Raw genomic sequence first — 26,694 nt, forward strand, 5'->3', positions numbered from 1 at the left:
GCATCAAGTCATGGCAGTTGCCATCACATCATGCCAAGAAAACTGCCCATTCCCTTCACAGCACCCCAGCCCACCTTTGTGAGCACCCACACAATATCAGTGTGTGCCCTGTAACACAACTGAGTGGGAAAACAGCCTCTACAGGTATTTTAATTTATTGTAATGCACAACATCCAGTTTCCAGCATTTGCAGTTGCCTGTAGTGCATCAAGCACCCCCTTGGCTTGGGGAAACACTCAGCACCATCACATGCTTTGCTTTCTCTGTGTTTCTGTGGTAGATGCCTGCAAACACTGCTAAATACAGATTATTTATGCAGGGAAGAAAGAACTGAGGATTTTTGGTTACATCTTCATGTTCTCTTTCCTTTACAAACATCGTCCTTCTCACAGAAAGGGATGAATAATTTTTGGTAAAAAAATAATTTAAAAGTTCTATCACTCTCTCTAGAGGACTGTGCTGCTAAAGGAGATATGTCACTTCTAGACAACAGGATTTTCAACAGTAAAACCTAACTTATAGAGAACAGGAAACCACTCTAAATCATTTAATAGACATTGTAGACCGAGGGTTAAGAAAGAATTCAGCTTCAATACTGGAATTTAATGTCTGTTGTTTTGTTATAGGGAGAAGTCAAATAAGATTTTTATGGATTTTATTGCAGCTGTGAGATTCAGTCTCATGTTGGCAGTAGACTTACAACAATGAATCTTATTTATGTTATTTATTATGACACTATTTCCAGTTATATAGAAGCATGATAGAAAAATTGTTACTCAGGGATTTTGCTCCCCCCCATTCAGTTGGCAATATCTCCTTTTCTTTCAGTCTCCTTAAATTAATCATATATTACAAAGAAACAATACTTCAAGGACAGTGATAGAAAATGTATTCTGACTAGTTCAAACACTCCAGCAGATCCCTTATCTGTTATTCAAGACTGTAATTTCAGTCCAAGAAGTTCAACAGTATTTTCCCATGCACAATTAAGATTCTTACCATCCTGTGTTGATATTAAATAGAATATTTCATGAGATTCTTTTAGGGGTTTTTTCCTTGCTTTTATATTAATTCTCCATCTATTCTTGTGTGTTCTGAATTGTCTAAGATACATGCAACAGAGTACAATGCATTTATACAGCATGTAATAAAACCAAAATAAAATACTTCATAACAATTTGGTTATTTAAAAATAATTGAACTTAGATGGGCTTGGTCTCATACTGCTATATTCCTAATTATGTAGTTTAAAAATCTATTTCAACATCCTCACCTTCTTCCAATCCAGATCAGGACATGGTCATTTCAAAAAGATTTTCTGACATCTGTGATTGGAGATTCAAGCACAATCCAGATGCTCCCAGAAGCAGATATTTTTGCTGTTTATCCTTTTCTCTATTTTTTGAATACTTATAAGGGAATAAGCATTATTTTCAGGTGAAATTAGTATCCTTAACCACCTACCTTGTCTTAGCCTTAGCTATGAAATAGGAGGGTAAACCAGGATTATCTGGTCCCACAGGAAAATAATTTCTATCCTCCTTGAAAGAGGTGAAGGAAATGAGTGCTAAAGAGGTCTGCCCTTTGAGGGGCTGCCAGGTAGTGTAGGACTTGGTCATCCTCTAGCTATGCAAGGTCTCTCTTGCTGTCTGGATTATCTGTGATCCCTAGTCATAATTGCCCTGAAAAAGAGTGCATTTAGTCCTTACTCTTTTAGTTGAATTCACATAATGCTGGAAGATATTTTACATGTGGGAAGTGAACACAGCCAATTAATATTATAATATTTACATCTGCAAATATATTGGAATAAAAAAGGGACCTTCTAAACAGCTCAAAGTGCATTTTTGAGTGAAAACTTCACATTTCCCAGTGAAGGAAAAACAGGTCGTGTTTTCATCACAACTTTTCTCCAGTTCCAGTGATGGAGAGGAGCAATAAAACCCATGCTCACCTTAAGTCCAAAGGGTCCTGGCAAACCTGGTGGGCCTCTTGGCCCCTAAAGTGACAAAGACAAAACCAGAATATAGTCACTATGCAGCCAAAGAGAAGCCTGGACTTTGAGACAGTAAAGGCAGCAACCATCCTCATCCCCACCTTCCTTAGAGGTCTGGGTTGAAGGGACCTTTTTAAAGGTGATATTTTACTGATAGCATGCAAGCAAATTAAATACTCTGTAAATTCAGCTAGAATTAAATACTTTTAGGGAACTTTTGTCAAGTTCAGCATTTTTGTACTGGTCACAAGTACAAAGGTTGCTCCTCGTGGAGATCTCAAATCTCAAGGGCCACCATAGCAGACTGAAGGATTAATGTTCATAAATAAAGCTTCAGTTCTCTGTGCCTTTTTGGATGCAGCAGTGTGATCTGCAGCATCTTGTACAATCAGGCCTTTTGTGTCTTCAGTAAGCAACTTGCAAGCACTTATGACAATGCAGCCTAATTCTACCAAGAATCCACTCCTCTGCAGAAGTCATGCTCCCCTGTTCCACGTTGAAATGCTCAAATGCAGAGTTTTCTGGCAGTACTTACCTGTTCTCCATCTTTACCCCTACCAGGCAAACCTGGTGCTCCAGCAGGCCCAGGTTCACCACGTGGCCCAGGCAAACCAACTTTTCCTTCTTCTCCAGGATCACCCTGTAAAAGACAAATCAGCAAAACTGTTAGCAACATCCTGAAGACCTTCTCACCTTAGTTTCTCCTCTTCCCTCCTTAAAAGGAACCTTTTTCCTTTTGTAACCTCCAGAAATTTGTAATTTTCCTTAAGGATAACAAGGCTTCAAAATGTTTTGGGCTGTATCAAACAGTTCTCAAACATGATGCTGGGGTAGATCTCAGCAATTTGGAAGATGATCTTACTGCAGGGGCTATTTCAGCAAAGATCAGGACTCCAGCATGCTGGGCAATTAATGGTCCAGTTACAATAGCTCGTTAAGAAAGCAGAAATCTCACTTTCCTAACCATGAAAGGCAGATTCAGGAGATACTTAAAACATCAAATCCTGCTCTCATCAGGCAGCAGGACAGTAGAAGATCATAACTACATAAATGTGTAGCAGTCACTTCACTGTATCCAGCTTTATCTCTGTATCTCAGTGGTTTTATAAAGTAAATTATAAACAGGGTTTATACGTAGCAGGGTGAAAATTTCATATCGTGTAACAGAGGAGGTAAGACAAGATGATCTAATAAGCTCACATCTTTTAACCATCTACAAACTTATAAAATAATTACCCACTTCAGACTGCTTCTGTTCCAGGTTATTTAAAATGCCCAAGAAGAAAAGAAACGAATCCATGAAAGAACAAACTCACCTTTTCCCCCTTTTCTCCTTCCCTTCCTGGTAGTCCTGGGTTTCCAGGCACACCCTGGAGAGAAAAGAATGCTACAGCTTAAAACTTTCTTTTTAGGCAGTATTTGATCCTAAAGCAAATGGAAAGACCTGTGGGTTCAGTACTATCTATCTCAAGGATTAGTATTAGTTTAACATTTCCTGCTACAGACAAAGTGCAATCCAGAGAGCACCATGGAAGAGCTGTGTACCAAGTACTCAAAGCTTAGTTACTTTTTTTTTCAGTATAAAAAAGAGCTGAACAGCAAAAGGAGAAATAGAGCTAATCCCAGAGCTGTGCATTCTCCTTCTACCTGCTGTAAAATCATCAGCAGTTCCTAATCCATTACCAACAAACCCAAACCTATGTATCGGAGAGGCCAATATTATTTTTCAATCCTATTGCTCTCCAAAGCTATACAATTAGAAACAGAGCTATGTTCACTTTACTATCTATCTCAGTTTTCAATCTGTTTCTCTTTTTGGCAGAACTCAATGGATTCCTTGTCAAAACAGAGATTATTTAGAGGTTCAAATTGAATGCTCTGTCTTCCTAACTCACCAATACACATTATGGAATGGTAGTACATTTTAAGATGTGAAATGCTATCTTGGCACCAGTAAGATTGGATTGACCTCCTTGAAGATGGATATGATAATTATAATTATTTTCCTTTTTGCACAAGTAAAAATTATTTCCAACTCTATTAACTTTTATGGGTAATATATTGGTATTACTGGTATAGAAGTTTGATGAAAGGAATATTAAATTGCAAAAGGACTTTTTTGATATCTTCTTTCACTTAGAAATTAAATTGCTACCTTAATACAATTAAATCAAATCTATCCTACCAACTAGTTGAAAGGCAATTTAGACTTTCTTGGATTGCTTAGGTAATAAACTCTGTTTTCAAGAGCCACCTGTGCTAAACCACTCTGTCTGAATATATTATAACATGGGGTCTAACTATTGCTTTCCACTTACTCAGGTTTAAACCTAGACAGAATCCATGCACTAGAAAGAAAATTAAACTGGTGGAGTATGGATTAGAGTTAGTACAAAGATTTATTTGCAAACATGAAAAGCTCTATCACACACAACTACATAATGCTGATGAACATCTACCAAGGTAAGGAGGACAGCAGATTTCAAAGCTCTGACTGCAGGGTCAAATGGTTTAGAACAGCAGAGAACAGAACAGAATAGAACACAGTTTAATTATTTTGCTTGAAAAAGACACCTAAAATCATTAAGTCCAACTGGTAACCTAAGCATGCTGCCAAGTCCACCACTACATTTGTCTGAACACTATATATAACACCTTTTAAATGCCTACAGAGATGGTGACTCCATCACTTCCCTGGACAGCTGGTTCCAGGGGTTGACAACCCTTTCAGTGAATAAATTTTTCCTAACATCCAATCTAAACCTTCTCTTGATCAGCTTGAACCATTTGCAATTGTTCTATTGCTTCTTACTAGGAAGAAGAGAATGATCCCCCACCTCACTATAACCTTCTTTCAGATATTTGTAGACACCAGTAAGGTCTCCCTCAGCCTCCTTTTCTCCAGACTAAAAAACCCCAGTTCCCTCAGGCACTCCTCTTAAGTTCTCTAGACCCTCACCAGCTTGTTGCCCTTCTCAGGATGTTGTCCAGGCCCTTAATGTCCTTCCTGTAGTGAGGGACCCAGAGCTGAAGACAGAATTTGGAGTGTGGCCAAGCACAGGGATCACTGTCCTAATCCTGTTGGCCACACTATAGCTGATCCATGCTTTCATCATAAAAATGGGAGTTTGCCATGTAAGTTTATATGAAGGGGCTCGAGCACAGACCCTATGAGGAGAGGCTGAGGGAGCTGGGGCTGTTCAGCCTGGAGAAGAGGAGGCTCAGAGGAGACCGCATCGCTCTCACAACTCCCTGAAAGGAGGTTGGAGCCACGGGGGGGTTTGTCTCTTTTCCCAGGCAACTCTCAGCAAGACAAGAGGGCACGGTCTCAAGTTGTGCCAGGGAAGGTTTAGGTTGGATATTAGAAAGAATTTCTTTACAGAGTGGGTGATCAGACATTGGAATGGGCTGCCCAGGGAAGTAGTGGATTCTCCATCCCTGGAGATATTTACAAAGGGACTGGACATGGCACTCAGTGCCATGGGCTGGGAACCACAGTGGCAGTGGATCAAGGGTTGGACTTGATGATCTCTGAGGTCCCTTCCAACCCAGCCAATTCTATGATTCTAAGAAGAAGTCAGGTTTTCAAAGGAAAGGAGAAATGAAAATGAGGCAAGGTAAAACCAAAAGACAACAACAAACATTGCTGGTTTTCTCTGGAAAAACTGGCAGCAAAAATTGCTTTTGAAAATCTGATGAGGAATGAAGCAGCTCTGTGTCTCCCTCTTGCTGCAAATGAACATAAGAATATGTTTCATGGATATGCCATTCCCAGGTGCCTCCAAGGCTTTCAGTACAACTATAAAAACAGTGTCATGAAACACAGACTTTTGAGCCTGATCATAAACCTGGTGCAAAGAAAAACTGAAGACTTAAATAAAGAAATCAGGGCACAGATGGGAAAGTAAATATATTGGTGCATACATACCACATTTCCTGGCAAGCCTCTTGGACCTGGAGGCCCTGCTGGTCCAGTAACACCCTGTTTTAAGAAAATGAAGTGTGTGTACATATGTAATTCACAACTTGTACCACTACCAGAACAAGATGTTCCAAGTAAAATTGGAGTTCCTGTCAGAGAAAGTTTTGTAAAAGCTTAAAGCAAAAACCAGCACTTTTGTGAAGCACTTTGCAGTGTAAAGAATCATGAAACAACAAAAAATGGGCAAAGATTCTCTTTGGGAGCTTAAAATCACATTTCATCAAAATTAATTCTAAATCTAGCTGAGGTAAAGGAAGAAAAGTGTGGGCCTGAAACATCAAAAGAACAGAGCAAAGTACATTGATTTACCATAAAACAACTAGATATACAAAATATGCTTTGCTGACAATTCTACTGAAAACACTCATTTGCTCTAAATAGATGAACAACACAAACTCTACAGAGTGCTACATCTCTGAAATGCAGGCCTTTCAGTCTGCTAGTGGAAGGTTCTCAGGTGGGAAAGCCCATGTGTGTTCCTAGAATCTCATGTGGGACATGAGAGGACATATATTTGGGGATTTAGGCTGCCATAGAGATGACTGTTTGGGGTTCCCAGGCTATATTTAGACATTTTCTTTTACACTTGACCATATCAAGTTGAAGTCGCTACCCCTGTAGTCTCTTGACACCCAAACTAGGTTCACCTCTCACCACAGCTTTGCAAGGAAAAGGATTTATATCAGCATGCCTAATATCCATGGAGGGCTGAACCAGACAGACTGTCTAAAAACATCTGCACCAGCAGACTGAAATAATATATCTGTCCTGGAGCAGAGTACAGAGGAATCTCTTCTGCTGGAGGGGCTAGGCAGCTATATATTACAGAAGGACAGATGATGAAAATCTTCCACAGCACAGCTCTTCACAAAGTGAATGTCTATCTGCTGCATTTGGCTTTCTAAAAAAACCCTAAATGTTTCCTCATTTCTGTGTTATTTACAGTCACAGGTCTGTGAGCCAATGGTAGTTGATAAAAGTTTGGGGGGAAAAAAAAAGATGCCTGCATATGGACCTGTACTCCCATATTATTGACATCCTCCAAGCCACCAGGTCATACAATGGAAAAAAAAATAGATGAGGTTAGTGGAAGGGGGATGGGTGGGATTTGTCTTTTTATTTATTTATTATTATTCTGGCCAGAAATATTAGAGTCCTTCAAACAAGAGTGAGAGCAATTCAGAGTTTAGTGTCAGCACTGCTGGAGACAATATCTAAGAACAAGCCCAAGACTTACAATCATGAACACAAAAGTGGAAGAAGAAATTTCAGTACTCTAGGATGCTTGATTTGTATTTCCTATTCCCTCCTTCTCCCAGACACAAATATCCTATTTTCTCAACTTTTATTTCACACAGTTCTTTAGTTTTCCCTTTCTGCTTGCACAGAAAGTTTCCGGCCTCTTACTCAGCTGCAAAGTGCTTGCACACTCTCAAAATAACAAAATGATTCTTGAACACTTTGCTGTTCTTTAGCTCATAGTCAGGCAATAGCAGCATTCCCTACAACATCCGCCTCAAAAAGCGGCCAGAGATGTTTCCTCTGGAGTATTAAAGCAGAATTGACTAAGAAGCCTAAAAGCAACTGTGAACAAAAACTTATTCAAGCTGCTGATGAGAAGTGAGCTCCCTGCACCAGCTGCTGCCTGGGCTTGGTTGATAGCACAGTGCAGTAACAAAGCTCTGCCAGAGCCTCACCCAGCAAAGAGGGCACTTTGTTAGAGATGGAGAGGTTGGGCCAACAAAAGATGCACAATTGAGAACTGGGATGACTGGGACATTGATCTGCTCGGTGCAGCTGTGCCAGTTTGCTCACAAGCAGGGACTCTTCCAGCTGCAGCTTAGGATGTGCCCTGGGAACAAGCAAGCCAGGCAATGGGTATCTGCAAGGAGTTGATTTCAGCATCCCTACAGGTGTGTTACTACCAGGAAAAAATGCTGAAAGGGAAGCAGTTACTCACAGCTTCTCCAGGGGCTCCAGATTCACCTCGGGCTCCTTTCTGGCCCTTTGTGCCCTATTTGAAAAGAAGAGAGAGCAGCTGATTAGAGATGGGATGACTGTCTGCCAGACAAAAAGACCTCAAGATGACTGAACCTGAACTAGGTAATGGTTTTCATTAATCAATTCACAGAGAAGTTTAACATCTCGAGGAAATGGCTCCCAGTGCTCTGTGCAGTGAGAAAATGAAATATAAAAATAAAACCCTGAGACATAAGAAGAATTACTAATGACTGAGTGGCTCAGAGGCTGTTTCTCAGCACAGGATGCTGAAACTTGCAGACACCCCTGTGGGTGAAACATCCTCAGGCCCACCAGTTACTTCATTTCCAGCTCAACTCTGATGATCTCCCTGCACAAAGGAAGTTTTGCCTGCAGTTGTCAGATACAAACAACAGCAATTTAAAAATGGCCTGACTAGGTCACAATGCAGGGGATTTGTCCCTGTCCTACATATCATGTAGCCCTTTCTGAAGGATTTTGGCAGAACAGTCTACTCACTGAACAGTCCCCCATTTAGCAAAGGTTATTTAAAAGTTCCTTGTTATTACTCTTTTTTTTCATAATTCAGAGACTGCTGCTAAGCTGGTCAAGCTGTTGATGGACAAGCAATAGCTGACTCTATGGCTTTGGGCACAGCACAGATGACGGCAGAGTGAACATCCATCCAATCTGATGTGAATACCAAACCTCAGTGATGACTGGACATAGAAATTTTCAGAAGATAATTGAGATTACAAAACGATTTCACATGAGCCATAGTGCCTTCAGGGTCAAGTGGGGTTTGAATCTGAATGCTCTGAACAGTTTTGCCAATGTACTGCAGTAAGTTATCTGAAAGACCTGTGGTGCAATGGTATCAATACAAGATGCTCTCTGGAAGGAGTCTCTCAGACAATACTGAACATACCATAGAGGTTCCATGTTTCTGCTTTGGTTCTCCCAAGGTTGTCTTGATGCCCAGCATAAGTAAATATCTCTGCAGAAGTCCCTGAACTTACAACAATGAGGAGGGAGAAAAGGGCTGCTGGTGTATAGGGGAATAATTACTTACAGGGCTACAGACCTTGAAAGTACCCCCCTCTGGGCATGTCAAAGATATTCTTAAAGTCTGGGCCCTCTTACCGGTAGTCCTGCAGGTCCTGGAGCACCCTTTACTCCTGGGATTCCAGGTAGTCCCTGTAAAAACAGAGGGTGGTTCAAAGGAGTGTCAGAAAACGTCTAATTTATTTTTCTGAGGAAAAGGAGATGTTTCTCCTTCCTCCCAGTGAGAAAAAAAAGGGTGTTTTTCACAGATGCTGTGACTGCACAAGGCTGTCTTTTTTGAGGGATCCATCCAGAACACGAGCAAGGCAGGAAACAAATTGAGTAATCAAATGCATGATCCACCTGAGCCACGTAACTTCAATAACAGTAAATCCTGCACAACCTTGCTGTCAGCAAAACTCTGTGTGTAGCCAGCCCCATAGTCCCCTTCTCAGTTACTAAGGCCCGGAGTTATAAATTAGGTTCTGAGTTTCATGTTATTATTTAGATCCCTGTACAGTCATTACAAATCCGAGCACCACTATATCCATTTCTGATTCGAGGAGCATCCCAACAATTCATGTTCTCCCCTCTCCCTCCAAAACAGGCAACTCTCATGTCCTCTCCTTCCTAAATGTCAAAACCACCAGAAGAAATGCTTGAATGTGCTTACAGGTTCTCCGCTTGTTCCTCGATCTCCTTTCTCCCCTTTTGGTCCAGGTTCACCCTGATACAAAGCAATAAGAGAATTAAGAGCTGTTTTCATAGCTGAAGTCACACCAGTCTTGCTTGGGAAGAGAGCTCTTTCAATCAGTTACCTATTTCAGACATGAAACATCTTCCTCAAGGACCTTGAGGACAGTGAATCAAAACTACCTATATTGCATACTAAGATTTGGAGACCTTTGTCTGGACTTCTGAGACTGTTATGATACCAACAGCAAAGATATTCAGTTTAAAGAGAGAGAAGTTTTCCCTCAGAGAGAGCAGTAGTCAAAGGATTTACTATTCCAAAATTCAAGCAGCTTCAGTGCATTAAAAGGTCAGATGGTGCGACCCAGAGCAAAAGCACCAACACCACTGCTCTGCCTCTCTGTAGGACCACAGACCTAAAATCAACCTACAGCTGGGGAAATTTCCCCTCATAGATGGAGTTCCATATTCCATCTATAAAAGAGGACTGTTCAGGGTCTCATCTTTACCAGTTCCAGGGATGTACACAGCTTTTCCTGATCTCTAGTCCTGTTAACATCTCCAAACATTCATGCAGCTTCCCCTCCCTCCTGCAGTGTCAGTACATTATTTCATGCACCACCATCACTGACTAATAGTATTAATTTATTCCTGTCCTTTCTCCTTACAGGAAATTGAAGATGCTTTCAGACAGAAGTTCATCACTTTTGTTCTGAGTTCGAGAATAATAATCAATAAGTCCATATTTATCCATTTTACAAGTTGAAAAGGAACAGCACACATTTGTGGAACTAGCTCAAATAGTGGAACAGGGACTACATGAATACTCACATTTGTGTATTTATATGAACATATGTATTCAGTCAACAGCAATCATTTATTATTCATTATTTATCATGCAAGGGTTTTCAATTATGCAATCAAGGAATAGGAAGAACATCAGTGATTTAAGCTACATATAAATGCAAGGAATAGTGATCAGTCAAAATGCAGAGCCCAAGACAAATCAGCTTGAATTTTATTCACAACAGCTATTTACTCCTGCAACACCTGGGAATTCAAAGTCCATTTGCACATGATTATCTAACAGAGCAAATAAATGTAACTGCGTAAATAGTACTCATATCTGTATTTATTATGCATTATGGATAAGTATTATCACCTGTGATAAATAATAGGAGGAATTTTACTCCACAAGTAGCACCTCGTTAGAGCAACTTTTAATCAGGCAGTCCCTTGTGCCATCTGCTGGCCTTCAGGAAGATAACGGGACCACCTGAAGGTCGAGCAAACAACAAATTCTGCAACAAACCTGGATGGTTGTGACTGGAAGTTGGTTTGGGCAATGACCCAAACCCTTTTGAGAGCTGCAACCTTTTTGAGAACAACAAAGCACAGACATACAGCGAAAAATCTGTAGGCAGGGATGGTGTTACGGTGTGGGAATAGGGGCACATATTACCAGTAATAAAAAAAAAGCCTGCAAAGGGAAGAAGTAACTCAACAGGTAAAAGAAAAAAGCTTTTTTTAAATATTTTCCTTTCCCCCACTTCTTCTACGGAGCTTAATTTGCATGGTAATGCAAAATTGGCAAAATTCTGATCCAGTGTCCTTGCTCAGATATAAACATGGTACTTACAATGTGTTTTTGTGGTGGAGTTGGCAGTGCTACACTAATGGTTGAACTTGATGATCTTAAAGGTGTTTTCCAACTATAACTCTTGCATGATTCTATGATTCTAAGCATGGGTAGATGCAGCATTTCTAGATGAAACCTGCCAGCAAATCTGCTTGTGAATCATTTCAAATTTGCTGAATTCATGACTGCCTGTCAAGACCACTAACACTATCTGCTAGTCCTGCACCCTGCAGAGACCTCTCCCCCCCGGCAGCTGGGCTTAATCCACTGCCACCTCCACTTCTTCCAGTGAACAGAAATGACATGGTGACAGCTAACAGCTGCTACCAACCTGAGCCTGCTCAGTGCTTACAGCCTCCCTGACCTGCCCTCAGAAACATCTTCCTGTAGTCCCAATTAAGGCTTTACTTATTTTTGTGTCACTTCAGGGAGAGCAAAGGCAGTGGGGGCTCAGCTGTGCCCCCACAGTGGAGGCCAAGGGAGAAGCCACCCCCTGCTTTGCTGCTTTTGCCTCTTCCCACCCTGACCACCACTGTGGTTCTCACACTCCTCATCTCCAAGAAATATTTAACTTAGTGGCCTAAATACACATGAAAAAGTTCCCCCCTGGAAAAAAACTGACCACACCCCCACTCCCCCCCTATGCCATGCTGCATCAGTGAGTTTCTGCAGGGTGTCCCAAAACACACAACAGAGATGCTGCGGTTGGTGAATGGGAGCTGTCCTGGTTTGGGCCAGGATAAAGGTAATTTTTCTGTCTTGTACTTTGCTTTCAGCTAAGTCTCTTGTAAGGAGCTGCACTTGCTGACATTAACAGCAAGTTTCTCAGTCAATGTCTGCTTCTGGGACTGATCACACATCGATGTCTATAGTTACAGCTGGAGAATGGTGTGCAGAACCAAGGCCACTGCTCAGCTCTGAGGAACATTTTACCCTCTGGAAGGAGAAAAGGAGTAAAGAGGTGCAGCCCTCTTTTGGGGAGGAACAGACAAGATAGATGCCAGAATTGATCGAACAGAGTATTCCATCCCATACACCTCATACTCAGTATAAACTGGGGGGATCACCAGATCACCAGGGTCAAGCAAGCCTCGTGCTTCCTGCCTTTCCTGCTTCCCTTTCTTCACCCGTTCCCTGTTTTGCTTCAGCATCCTGGGAGGATTCCATCCATTCCTCTGCCTGTGCTCCTGATCCATGCCAGCCTGAATCTGTGTGTTCCTGCCTCCAGCTCCCCACTGCTGCTGACCCCAGGAGTCCAGCCTGGACTTTCCCAGGGCTGCCCTGCAGCCTCGGTGGTGATGTGAAAGTTATTGGGGGGAAGGGGGGAGGAATGTGGGATCATTTTTCCTGTATATTTGTATATATTTAGTAAATTTTTTCCTGTTTATCATTACTGTTTCATTAAAGCTGTGTAGTTTAGTTTCCAACCTCTAAGTCTCTCTCCCTTATTCTCTCTCCTTTGCATCACCCTACTGGTCCTACAGCCTCTCTAACGTGACCTACACTCTCCTTGGGCTTACTACTACCTTCTGACACTTGAATTTGTAAAGCTGTAAACCAAAGGTAACTCCTTTCTGCCCCTTCTCTCAAAGCTTGCAATATTCTGTGCTGACCCCTGCTACAGAACATAGCATTGCATTCACCTTGAGGATGGGGAAATTCCCATGATCTAAACTACTGACACACTTCAAGATTTTTACTCTTTACTGTCTTGCAACTCATTTACAAAAGTAATGCTGCCAAAGCAAGAGAGAACTCCTTCTGGGATTGCAGCACTGCACAGACCACATAAGAAGTCATAGTTTGCCTGTTTCCTTAGTGTATATGTTAGCAAACCATTAGGCAAGGTGAAAAGTGAGCCAAAGAAATCTTGTCTCTATTCCCACTACTACCTCACATTCCTGTTTCCTTCTTTGGCCTCTAAAGAACATGGCATATGCAGTTTCCTGTTTGATGGCACTCTCACAACCTACCTGTGCATATACATGCCAGAAAGCCTCCTGATCCTTAACAAGCTTATTCACACACCAGTGGTGTGATCCTACCTAATGCCAAACATTTCCCACTGTGCACCGCAAGTGGGAAATAAAACTTCATTTTAAAGTTTATTTAGGAGGCTGGGACAGCTGGGACACAATTATGTCCTGGTCACAGTTGGCTACAATGCTGCTGTTACCAGGACCGCATGGTTAGTGATGATGATGAAGTTGACCAGAAGCAGACTCAAGCTGAGTTCTTTACTGAAAGCATTGAAATAACATGGAAAATATCAAGGTGCTGTGTGTCTGTCAGATACAAGTGGAAATAAGCCAGGGGCCATGTGGGTTAGAGATGTTACTTACAGGAATCCTAGGGTGTGGGGTGAAGAAGGCTGTCTGGAAGAGAGACAGGATTGTTAAAAGAAGCACTGCCAATTTTTCTTGAAATTCAATAATTTAGGTATTCTCCTTGTCATTACATATTACACATTCCATACATCCACCCGCAGGTTTATAAGTGAGCAACTTACTGTAACATCTGGCTGCTTGGAAAAAAGCCCACAAATATCTGACATATCCCAGAGTATTTGAAATATGAACATGAAATAAAAAAAGCCCTGCAGGTCCCACAGCTTTGGAAAACTAAACCATTAAACCTTGAGCTTTTAGCAATCTCCAGCTTACTTTTCCACTTGGAGCCACCCTCACTATTATTTAATTTCCTGACTCCATGGATGAGCTTGGGTGTGTTTTCTGCACCACATACAAACCATTTAGAACTCAACATAGTTGTCTTGGGGATTAAAAAGTCACCTTGAAGGACTAGCAGCAAAAAAAAAAAGGATCAAGTTTTGTAGAGAGGAAGTATCTTTATCAAATGGTTTAAGTTATGAAACAAATAGTCCTTGATGAAAGGAAGAAACTTTAAAATTGTCACTGACTTTCACAGCTGAAATAGAAATTATTTCTCCCTGCAAACACGGGAAGCTTGAGCAGTTGGGCACAGCTTCTCTATATTTGAGCATGTTGTGCTGTGTTTGTAAGCTGCTTTCTCTACCTTTACTAAGTCAGATTTATCCTTGATGTTGTGACTGGAACATTCTTGTGTGATACACACGGAGTGTTTCTACACAAATCCGTGAAGCACAGTTTGGCACAGACTAAAAAAGCCCAACTGACAGTAGGGAATAAATTACAGCACCTCCTCCATAGCTGCAAGAAACTCTGTAGGCACTTGATTTTCAGGTTCTCTCCATCATCTGTGGATGTGGCAGCTGTAACCAGCTGTGATAAGCAAAGCTGACAAGTGGATATCTGCCATTTTTTTGAGGATCTGTGGCTGGCATCAGCCTTCCTGCTGCAATGACAGGCTTGTTCCTAATGCTCACTCAGATTTTGCTAGAGGAAACTGAGGTTTCTCTCTTACATTCTCTGGATGCTGTTTAATTGTCAGAGAACTTCCTTGCCATTATGCTCAAGCTCTCAAAAGTAATTTTGCAGACTCGTTTGAAAAACAATGGGGTTTTTTGTCTCTTGTTTGTTTAGGTTGTTTTTTTTTGTTTGTTTGTTTGTTTTGTTGTTGCTGTTGTTTTTTTGTTCTGTTTGTGTTGTGTGTGTTTTTTGGGGGTTTTCTTGGGGGGTGTATTTTTGGTTGCTTTTTTTACATTTTTTTTTTTTATTAGGTTTTTTTTTTCTTTGGCTTGTTTTTTGTTATTGACGGAAATGCTATGTGCAATCAGGTATGAGTGGTTTGTATGCTGGATCCAGTACTGAACTGGAAGGTCTTTCTGGGGTCACAGCACAGCATGGCACTGTCAGGGATGGAGGCTCTGGGAGGCCACAGCACCACTGATGCTGAATTCTCCACTCATGTCAATGCGAAGGGGAATCCTCTGCTATTACTGGAAGAAGTGACCTAAGAAGGAAAGTTGTTGTTCACTGGTATCACTGGTATCACTGTTGAGAGTATGACTGTCTTACCCTAAGATCCCAGTGGGAAAAATCCAGTTTACCCAGGAAAATCTAAGAATTTATCCTCCTTTTTCAACCATGACCTCCAAACAGACCCCAGATAGATGTTAAACAAGTCACAAATTCAATTTAGGTGCGGCCACAAGGCAAGGCCATACAAAAATACTATTTGCAAAGAGGCAGACGAGGGCAAAACCTCCTCCAAAAATAAAAAGACTAAATACAACTTGAAATTGATTCTCTGAAGCAAAAGGAAATAATCTCAGAGTAAAGGGGTCCTGAAGTTTCTGCAGAGAAGTAAAGATCTTGAAAAGTTTTCTTCTGAGGAATTTGTGTTCAGGAAGTCTGATGGTGTTTTGAATATTATAACCCAGAACAGAATCTCACTTACTGTTCCAGGTAAGCCTGGTGGTCCAGGGGAACCCATCTCACCCTAGAGAGGGGAGAGAAATACAAGTAAGAGTATAAAAAGACACCCAAATGAAACTTAACATTATCAGTTAGAAGATGGAACATTACCAGGTGAGATGTTCCCAATGACAGCCTATCAGCTCAGTGACAGAAAATCTCATAGCATTTCTCTGCTGGGTAGAATTTACCCCAGAATTTCTGCTCTTCTTGCTTTGCTGCAATCAGGATGCTCACTTGGTTGTCTTTATCACTTTATGACTTTATCAGTGACCTGACCTCACAGATTTCTAATGTTATCTCATCCAAGATAAGAGTGATATTGACTTTAATTTGCATCTTATGCTAAAGCTGATAAAAATTCTTGATTGAAAAACATGTTTCAGCTGAATTTGTGTGGATGTAAAAACCATCCTCTTTTTCATAACAAGGTAAAATTCTAAATCCAGTTCTCCCTTTAATTTTTGAGTGAAAACTATACTGTTGCTGGAGTATTTCATGAGAGTTACAGTCCAGGTGTCTTAGTTGCCATTGACTTTCCTGTGGGCTGGGGTCCACAAACAAGGTCAGCCCCCCTGACACTTCTAACCCAAGAACTATGAATAAAATCTGTTAACGTCCCAGACACAGGAAATCCAGGTGTTTCATTGGAGATGTCATTTGACCACCCATAAAAGAATTACCAACTCCACAGATAGTTAAAGTCACTGGTAAACTGAGTGATGATGTGTAATATGAAGGAAAACTAAGTGGTACCCACTGCCTCATGGCTATTGCCACCATAATGGCAGCAAACTTTGCACCATATGCACAGGCATCTGCAAGGTCACTGCTTCATCTTCACCTCCATGTTCATAGGGACCAAATATAAATTTTAGTGGGCATCATCTTTGTCTAGATCTCTCATTTTCACTGAATTAGTGCTGTGATGGCAGAAACCCCAACTAATCCTTAAATTATTGTTCTAGCACATCACAGGCAAGCACATAAAACCTGTTTAGAATGTAATTCCAGGTTCATTTATATCAGACAATTCTAAAGCAAAGAATATATTCCTTGCATTAAGAAATTTTCCTTTCATTTCATCAGCTGCTTCCTGTTTTTTGCAGTACTTAAGAACTTATTGTCTCCACATCACACACAGCATTTTCTGTTGCTTCCCTGGAAAGACCAACTAAAAGACTTCCAATGTTTCTAGCCCTCCTCAGATACTTTCCTCTACCACTTCTTTCTTCCCCTTGTCTCTTTTCCTGCCTTGCCTAAAGAGGAGCATGCTCATTTCATGACTTACCTTTTCTCCTCTTTCACCTTTCAGTCCTGGGAAACCATCTTTTCCTTTTTCTCCCTAAGAAGAGGGAAGGAAAGCAGGATATACACATTTCTATCTAAATCCATCAGTCCCACTAGAATATTTTACATTTTCAGTTGATCTTACCTGTCCTCCAAGATATAGTGCAAGCAACTAACTTCCCAAAAGTCAATGAATAGCAATTGAGTTCATGGAAAGGAAATTACCAGTCTTATAATAACTTGCATGTAGAAGATCTTATTGCCTGATGCAGCTTTAAAAAACTTACTTGTTTTCTATTTGGTCCAGAGGAACCAGAACAGTAATTATAGCCAAAAGTGGACATTTATCCTACTGTTTATATACAGTATTATTTAGTATATTTAGTATATTTAGTTTATATACAAGATTTGGGAATCATCCATTCAGTCTTTATCTTGCCAAGGTAACCTGACTGGAAGATGCTTAACAGGGCTTATGTGAGTACTCAAAGTGCATGCACAAAATATATTTGTCTTGCATTCAAACAGGCACTATCTGACCCACACTTCCATGAAACTTGAAGAGAGGAGATTTAGGTTTTACCCTTGCACAGGATGTCCAGGGAAGTTGTGGATGCCCCCTCTCTGGAAGTGTTCAAGGCCAGGTTGGATGGGGCTCTGAGCAACCTGAACTAGTGGAGATGTCGCTGCCTATGGCAAGGGGGCTGGAACAAGATGATCTTTAAGGTCCCTTCCAACTCTACACATTCTGTGATTCTATAATTCTATGATTTTATACATAGAGTATCTTATACATAGAATATTTTTAATCTCTACACTCTGCTCTGCAATACATACAATGCAGAAAACTGAATGACAAGACCTCAGTTCATTTTAGGTCCTTTTCAATAGCCTGCAAGCATGCAGTCAATTATCAGGAGCTCAGGCCTCATTTACACGGCAAAATTTACTGTCAGGCTCCCAGTCCTGCAATTTCCCAGTATGAAGATTCCTCTGGAAATCTGGAGCTGCCCAGAGGAAGAAGTAGACACCAGGACTTGGGTAGAAGTTAAGCCATCAAAAAATGATGTAGCCATGTGAAGCCTTCCCCAGGGCTGAGTGACAAGGGAGATTTGTGAATTATGTTTTGTTGTTGTTAATACAATTTTTTTATTTTCTTAGATCAGGCATTTAACTCTGAGACCTAAAGAGCACTGGACCTCTTCTACAGCCTCACAAACAGCACAGTCATAACCTTCTGCATTGAGGGTAGGCACTGTTCATTAACACCTCTGCTGTAATTAGGAACAACACCAGGCACTAAGGTACCCTCTGGGAAGGGGTATTTGGTGATTTTGCTGGATACCAATCAGCTGCTTATCACAGCAGCCACACCAAGACAAAACATCACCTGGGTACACTCAAGATTAGTCCTCCTGGTACCAAATGGGCAAAAAAAAACCTAACAAAAAATCAAGCTGTAGCTCAGAGCCACTTACTTGGTCTCCTTTTTCTCCTCTCAGCCCAGGTAAGCCCTGAAGTCCAGGAAGACCTGCTTCACCCTGGAAGTAAGAGAAAAAGTGTGTGAAATCCAGGAAGAGGCATCAACCATGACTTCCAGGGAGAAATCCCATTACTCTCAAATATATTTAGGAATAAAAAAGCAGCATGGGGGGGCCAAACACTTCTCTTACTCATGTCAGGTAGGAATGCATCAAGTCTGGTCCTCAGCGTGGGCTAATGTGGCCACAGTGCCCTTAAGCTGGGGAGCATGAGACCTTGATTTATCTCTCTGTCTCTTCACATGTCTGACTGTGTGGCTCTGAATTGTTCAGAACTCATAACTGCAGATGATTGCTTCTTCACATCATCATACATACATGCTGCCTATGCTGTAGGTCAGAACGTGCCTCAGTGTTTTCCTGCCTTATATAGCTTGCTGGGAGTGAATGGGATTAGTTTGATTATCAAATAATTACTTATTCTTGAAAATTATTACTTTAAACAGCAGGTAAGACCTCTCTTTTTTTCTTTTTTTTTCTTTTATTCTTTTTTTTTTTTTTTTGCTTTTACACTGTTAACTGATGCCATGGAATTTGGGGCATGGGTACTGTGTGATTGCTACTAAGCAAGCAAGTAAAAACAGCTTAAAAAAATAATCTAACTTTTCTTTTCATATTTAATCATCTGATGTACCATGGAAATAGAAAACCTGCACTGTATTAATCTGAAAGGTAAAGATATTACCTGGCAAACAGATGTAGAATTTTCTGGATGTACTATTGCATATTCAGATAATGTGATATCTGAAGATTCTGATCTGATTCAGATCTCCGTGTCATGTGGTTTGTACTAAATATTTGAAGTATTCTAAAAGTTTGCTTCTGGTTGACCCAGTTTGTCATCTGAAAATAACAACGGGGTTTCTTTTATTCTGCTACCTGCATTTGTACTGCGATAGCACAAAGGATCTCAGGCATGAACAGGGCAAAAATACACCAAGTGCTGTACAAATACTGAACCAAGTAAAGGGGATCCTTTGAGATGGCAAGACTCAAAATATTATCATGATATAGATACAATGAATCCGCAGAAGAAATCAGGTGAGGAATGCAATGCTGTGGTGTCTGAGTGAGCAGAACATCAGAGTGATATTTGGAGATTTCTAAAAAAAAGTGACTTTGGAGGACAGAGGGGGTGGTGCTTTATGAGAGCCACTTCAGGATCCTGGGTGGTGATGAGATCTCAGAGATTATGAGGACAAACAGAGGGCCTAATACTAAGGAAGAAAAAAGAAAACATTTATGAATGTATAGAAAACATTACACTGTGGAAAGAGAGGCAAGTGTAATGGAAGATGCTATTAGACTTCAGAACATTCCTGTGTGGGGAGACAATACAGACTGAGAAGCAATGCTTTGGTTGAGGATCTGACCCTTCTTTGCACTGGGCTCCAGCTTGCCTGGAAGCCTCAGAGTTTGTCTGACAGCAACATTGAAATGACAGCACTGGGCAGTGACCACAGAAACCAAGGAGGAGAGGTTTAGAACCCCCTCTCCAAGAGCCGGGTGTGATTGATCTTGATGAAAGGCTGACCCACACCACAGTGGTCTCTCCTTACTTGGGGGGATTAGGTAGATTATAAAGAATTAAGTAGATTATAAAGAATTTTGGAATAGAAGCAGAATAATCTGTATTCACAGAGTGGTGTAATTGTTATACACTTAGGAAGTGCCTTATCCCAATAAACCTCACTGCCACAGCTTATGGAAAGCTGTTAAATGAGACTCCATAGAGTGCTTGTTCCTGTTCTGCTCTTAGGTCCAGTTTTTGGTGCATGTTCTGCTTTATTGCACACGACAGCATAGGAGCTGAGGTCATGACCATTCTCCCATTTTACCTTTATAGTAGGTGATAGGACTGAGACTGGTAGGAGTAAGAGAAGAATGAGGCTCTGTATATAGATATAGAGAGATATAGATAATAGATACTCTGTCTTATGCAGATTTTTCTTTCTACAGATTTTCATACTACAGCTGAAAATTTGGGACATGGACAACAATGTTAATACCTATGGTTAGTGCTTCTGAATGGGCTCTAGAGAGCTGTGTGGTTTAGAAAATGACAGAACTTTTCCTTGGTTCTTCACTGAGTTCAGCAGTTCTGCTGAAACCCAAATCCTAGTACAAAAAGACTAAACTTACTGTGTAACTTCTAACAGTCATAGAAAATATTTACAACTTAGAAATGATGGAATCACTCCTGGCATCACATAGCTACAAATAAGTTTCTTGAATCCTATAACTCGAACCCTGGGTTAACATGAGGTGTGAAGGAAAACAACCACTTTTAAGCCACTTTGCCTTCCTTTTCTTCCCTTTCCACTGGAAACAATGTGGTTTTTTGGTTTTTTTGTTTGGTTTGTTTTTTTCCAAGATACAATTTTCCAGGACACAATGAAATATTTGACTTAGCATATTTTTATTCTGGAATTTTTGTATTACTCTGTCCAACCATGCATCTCATCTCATCTCATCTCATCTCATCTCATCTCATCTCATCTCATCTCATCTCATCTTATCTCATCTCATCTTCAACCACAGATGCAAATGATATGCACAGATGTTGTTATAGGCAAATCTTTTTTGTTGTTGTTGTTGTGGTCACTTCATATCATCCTGACAGGGCCTTGCTGCTAAGAAATATTTTTCCTGCTCACCTGCTCACCAGGTTGTCCACGGCTCCCTGGCTCACCCTGAAAAACAAAAGCAAACTTTAACATTGCAAGAACCTGATCCTTTTGGAAGAACACTTTCTCATGAGTAAAGTGTGTCCCTTACTGGCCTGTCCTGTTTTGTTCTACCTACTTCCCATAAGGCATTAAATTTGCCCTCTTGGTGGCTTGGGAAGTCAGAACACAGGGAGCCAACACAAGGGCCAGCTCAGATCTTACTACCCATGTAGAACTGAGAGAGAAGCATCAAACAGGTCTTGGTGATTTGGAACATGAATTCTGAAAAGCAGTGAGCCAGACTGGCATGTCTCTTATGCCTCCAACTTTAAAGGAATCTTACTCTCCTGAATTCAATATAAGACCCTCCAAAAGCACACCTTGACTGACTCAATGGCTACAGGAAACCATGAAATTAAATTCCATACCTTAGGGCCAGCTTTTCCTGGAAAGCCTTCCTCACCCTTTTCCCCTCGTTCTCCCTACAGGGAATACAAGAAGTTAATATAGAAAATCCTCTGGTAGTGCAGCATGTTTTCAGGTAATCACAAGGAATATTTTGACTCAGATCCTCCATATCAGCCTCAGGATGTGCACAGAGCCATATAAGAAAAAGTTTCCTGGGACATTTTTCCCTTCTAGCACTTTTGCAATCAGATCTCCAGCATTGGTCACTCTTCTGGAATAACACCAAGTCAGCCACTGTTACATGGGAGCTGGGGACTCAGCTGGCCTCAAGCATTCAGTGGGTTGAGAGAGGCAAATAAAACTGCAGTGTGTTCCTGGAACAAGTACAGGTCATTGTACTCAAGTATCAGAGGGAACAAGAATGCTGCCAATGCAGTTCAAGGCAGGAGGTAGTTAAGTGTTGCTCTCCTTATTCCAGTATAATCTCATCATCCCTTAAGCCTACCTTAGCCTTCATAAGTAAAATATGGCACATTTCTTTGACACTTATTTACACAGTGATGGCCATTCAACCAAAGTGCCTCCTTCCTCTAAATCTCCCATCTCCCTTTTCCCACTGGAGGGAAGAAAGTAAGATTTTTGGAGCCTGCCACACTTCTTTCTTCTTCTTCTTTGTGCCTTGGACACATGCCCTGACTGCCACTTGGCTTTCCTGAGAGACAGTAGAAACTTCTCTGTTTGCAGTGCTCAGCTGTGTTTGCCAAATAGGATGCCCTAGTTGAATATTGGAAGAGGATCTCTCATCCCTGCTCTATTTCCAGCTTCACCTTCACCAGGACTCAGTCCCATGCAGCCCCAGCAGCTGACTTGGCCCTGGAGCTTCATCAGTGTCTCAGTGATGTGGGGTTGCTAAGGTGGAGTTTGCCTCTGGAGATGTCCCCCATCCCATTATATTTGCTACTTCACCCTGATGTGCTGCTCAGGTAAGCAGCTTCATGCCAGTGGGCATTGGTGTCACTTGCCTTTTGACCTGGTAGCCCAGGAAGCCCATTCAATCCATCTTTGCCAGGCAATCCCTAAGCAAGAGAGAATTAGAAACTGTGAGTGCCTCTCTAAGAAATCATTAACATCCAGCTCAGCAGAAACGTGCTCAGTTCTTCCCCCTTTCCACCGACCTAAGTTTTTAGAAGAAGCACTTTATGGGTTTTGTTTGACTTCTTCCTTCTTTCCAAAATATGAAAAAGTTCTTACAATTCCCATCCCTTCTCTGTCTTTTTTCCAGCATCCCAGTTTGGGTGAATGACCACTGGATGTCAGTGTTGTTACACAGAAACAGCACTATAGAGTTTTTATCCACTGTGGATTTATAAATAACTTTAAAATTACATTTTTACTTATCATTCTCTGGAAGTCTCTATTATCTGTAGCCATAAAGATTTTTGAAAGTCTATTCCTCCTTTAAATATTGGTAATTTCTTATACAATACACAGACTCCTGAAATTAAATTATACAACACATAGTGACAGAACAGTTCAGTAAGATAAGAATTTAAATTACTTCCTTTAATGCATTTTAAATTATGAGGAAAAGTTTTTTTCCCCTTTCCTAGTGTCATTCTCTCCCCAAATACTGCAGGCTGTAGGTGGTACTTCTTATTACCAAGCATTTCATAATTCACTTTTTTTGAATTAACAGCCAACAGAAATTGCTCTGTTCAGCTAAATCTGAGATTTTAATTGGGATTTGATTTTTTTTGGCCTGATTTAGGAAACTCCAGGAAGAATAATGTCTTACCAAATGCAAAATTACTTTTGAAAGGAATAATTAAATAAAACATCATAGTTCTAGGTGTGCAGTGATAGTGGAGGTGCATCTGGTAAAATTATTATTAGAAAAAGGTATCAGAAGCTAATGTCTGCATTAGAGGCAGCAGTGTTAGAGCCCACATTAAACCTTGTGTGAAGACACACTGCAGGAAATGAAACAAGAACTTAAATAAGGTATCTGAAGGCATGGAGACAAGGGAAGCAGTTCCTCAACACTTACAGGTGGTCCTGGTGGTCCAGTTCTACCAGAAACTCCAATTTCTCCTGGCAGTCCCTGAAAAATGAAACCAGAACAAAAAAAGAAATAAATCAGTGTTTCTCTTTTTTTTTGCAGCTACCTTAATAGAGGTGCTGCTTTCAATTTAAATGCAATTTTCCCTTCCTCAGCAGTCAGGGCTCTGCTGTAAGGGGTCCTGCAGACACTGACTTATCCCCAGGTAGCATTGAAAATGGTTCCAATGCTTGGGATGGAGAAGCTGTGGCTTTATAGGGAGAAAATAAAAGATAAAACATACATTGCCAGAGTCCTTGATTTAGTTCTTCCTGAAACTAGTCCATGACCTAAACTTCTCCCCACATGTTGTTTTTTTTCCTTCATATAAAACAAAAATAAAAACCCAAGCCTGTTTTCTTACTGGTGCTCCAGGTGGTCCAGGGGGTCCAACATTGCCAGGTGGCCCTGTAGGTCCCTGTAAGAAAGGAAGCAAAACCAGTTTATCAAACTCTGATAGTGGCTAAAAGCCTCAGGTCTCCTCCCGTGCATTGGGGTCCTATTCAAAAGAGCAAAAACACTGAGATCTATTTCATTAACTTATTTAAAAAAAAAAAAAATCAAGATAGCAAACTGAGCTCCCAGGGAACCATGCTAACCAGCAGAGCTGGGGCTCTGGCTTAAGCCACTAATTCCTCCTGACAGAAGATCCATCCTCCACTCCAGTACAAGAGATGGAGTTCAAGGCTATCAGTGGTGAAGTACAACACAAAACTTCTCCAATAAGATCCTTTATAACATACAACCTAATTTAATTTTTATAAAAGTTGTTTCAAAGTGAACAATTTGCCTGTGCAAAAATATCTCTGAAGTAAGAAATAGGCGGAACAGGCTTGTGGTTTGGGCATTTTTAGGAGGGATGTAAAAATATGAATACAGGAGTATGAAGCAACAGTGAAGTGGATCAAGTGTTTCACAACAAAAGCACCACCATTTTAGTGTTCTACATCAACGTTGTTGGTAGTAAAAGGTCCTCTCAGACTTCAACTCCACTCTAGTGCACACATTCAGGTGGAAATGGCCTTGCAGTCTTTATTTCTCATCTCCCTGCAGCAGCTGTTCCCTCAGGGAAAGTCTTCTCTTTTCACTCAGTTTTCAGAGGGATTTATTTTTGTGCATTGAGCAAATTATTAAATTTGGCTTCCTAGCTGGGAAATGTTTTTCCATACTCGACAGATCTTAACAGGTTCCCTGAGTTGCAGAGGTGTTTCTTACTTCCAGCTTCCACTGCAGACAATATTTCTCCTGTGCTCAGAATAAATAATGGGTTTGTGTATTTTTTGGATCAGGACCTAAGCAAACAACATGAGGATGAGATGAGAAATGAAAATATCACTTTGTTGAAATTTGTACCCTGGCTTTCTCTTTCTGTCTTTATAACACAATTATTTCATTTGTTTTAATTTTTCAGCATAGAGAGAGTTTTGGTGTGTTTGTACTTAAAATAAAAACAGCAAACATTGCCTCCCTCCCCCAAACTGGAGTATATAAAGAATTGAAACAAAGCAACTGATAGAAGATAGAAAATGGCCAGTCAGCATTTTCCCTGCTACACCTGTGTCACCATTTTATATCCCAGAGCAGAGTTTTTGTGAGTAAAGTATTAGAAGTCATGGATTAATATTAGCATCTCACATTTAAGGAAAAATGTAGCTGAAGAGAAGAAAATGCTGTGTACAACTGAGGACAAGGAGTTGTTGGTGCCATGGTTTGACAGAGAAGGAAGCAGTTAAGCAGTCTTCAGAACACATGGATAAATTACAGCCAGAAGATAACTGCTTCTCACCAATAGATGGGGCAAAGTGACCAAAAAAGGGACCTGCAGATGAACTTGGCTCCTGTGATAAGCTGTCACTGCATCTCAGAACAGCCATGGAGTCATCCCACAAACGACAGCACTTGTAGTGTCCCAAATGTGAACACCACGTATAAATCCCCAGAAAGATGTCCTGTGGAATGCATCGATGCTCCTGACATAATTCCTGGGAAGCCCTGCACCAGCTTTTTGGAGATGGTGATTCAGATGCTATTGCAGAAAGTTAAGGAGTTAAGTTAAGGAGTTCTAGTCTCATCAGGGGACTTGTGGTTGAGACCATCCAACACTTAAAAAGGGCCTTGCCATTCAAAGGAAAGAATTGACAGTCCAAATTAACACAGTCTAAATGCCACACTGTGGACACCCCTCTGCCAGGGGTCTGGAAGTTCTGCTTGGCCCTACTCCATCCCTTCAAGAAAGGTATTGCTTAGCTGCCCCACAGAAGGTATGGGCTGAAAGAAGGGTGGTTCATGAAAAGTTTGTGCAACATGGAGAGAGGAGGCAAAGGTACCTTTAGAAAAAAACCAACAGACTGATTCTGCAGCAGAGTGGACCATGCGTAAGTAGAGGAAAGAAAGTGCAAAACCTGCCTTTGCACTGACTTTTCTTGCCAATTCCACTGGTTCCTCCCAAATAGCCTAATTTTCTCTCCCTCTGCCAATAACTAAACCACCTCCCACCACAAAACACTTCTCCTCCATGTCCCTACAACAGGCAGTTTCTATCAAGAAGTGAGAAATGCCAACCAGAACCCAGTCTCAGCCCATTCCTAGTATGTTCCAAGCTACCCCACCCAGTACAGACAGGGCTCCATTTAGCCTAAATCAGTCTCACTCAAGCATCTGTCAGCAACCAGCAAAATCCCTGAAACATGAGGTCCTACATTCCAACTATTTCTCCTAGTAACTCTTTATGTTTGTGCTACCCAAGACCTTTTCTAATTATTTTCCCATACTTTCTATATTCTGGACTGCAATAACCTTATGCAACCATAAGCCTGGAAACTGAATCACCCTGATCCTTTCCCTAAATTGCCATTAGTAATTCATTTTCATTGCTCTCCATGAGAGCAAACATACAATCATAGAATAGTTTGAGTTGGAAAGGACCTTTAAAGGTCATCTAGTCCAAGCCCCTGTAGTGAGCATGGGCACCTGCAATTAGATCAGGTTGCTCAAAG

At 41.0% G+C, this 26,694-nt stretch overlaps 1 protein-coding gene across 1 annotated transcript in view; it reads right to left on the reverse strand.

Moving 5' to 3' along the window:
- COL22A1 (collagen type XXII alpha 1 chain) overlaps positions 1-26,694 on the reverse strand; it is a 208,414-nt gene that overhangs the window by 43,025 nt on the left and 138,695 nt on the right. The window contains exons 23-38 of the mRNA XM_030445839.1: positions 24,063-24,116; positions 23,648-23,701; positions 22,623-22,676; positions 21,621-21,674; positions 21,181-21,216; positions 18,461-18,523; positions 16,984-17,037; positions 15,676-15,717; positions 13,677-13,709; positions 9,676-9,729; positions 9,102-9,155; positions 7,939-7,992; positions 5,925-5,978; positions 3,313-3,366; positions 2,532-2,636; positions 1,955-1,999 (exon numbers count right to left, since the gene is read on the reverse strand). Coding sequence (XP_030301699.1) covers positions 1,955-1,999; positions 2,532-2,636; positions 3,313-3,366; positions 5,925-5,978; positions 7,939-7,992; positions 9,102-9,155; positions 9,676-9,729; positions 13,677-13,709; positions 15,676-15,717; positions 16,984-17,037; positions 18,461-18,523; positions 21,181-21,216; positions 21,621-21,674; positions 22,623-22,676; positions 23,648-23,701; positions 24,063-24,116 — 864 coding nt within the window. The remainder of the gene's footprint in view (positions 1-1,954; positions 2,000-2,531; positions 2,637-3,312; positions 3,367-5,924; positions 5,979-7,938; positions 7,993-9,101; positions 9,156-9,675; positions 9,730-13,676; positions 13,710-15,675; positions 15,718-16,983; positions 17,038-18,460; positions 18,524-21,180; positions 21,217-21,620; positions 21,675-22,622; positions 22,677-23,647; positions 23,702-24,062; positions 24,117-26,694) is intronic.

The sequence above is a fragment of the Calypte anna genome, chromosome 2 (genome assembly GCF_003957555.1).
Source record: "Calypte anna isolate BGI_N300 chromosome 2, bCalAnn1_v1.p, whole genome shotgun sequence".
In the NCBI taxonomy this organism is placed as follows: domain Eukaryota; kingdom Metazoa; phylum Chordata; class Aves; order Apodiformes; family Trochilidae; genus Calypte; species Calypte anna.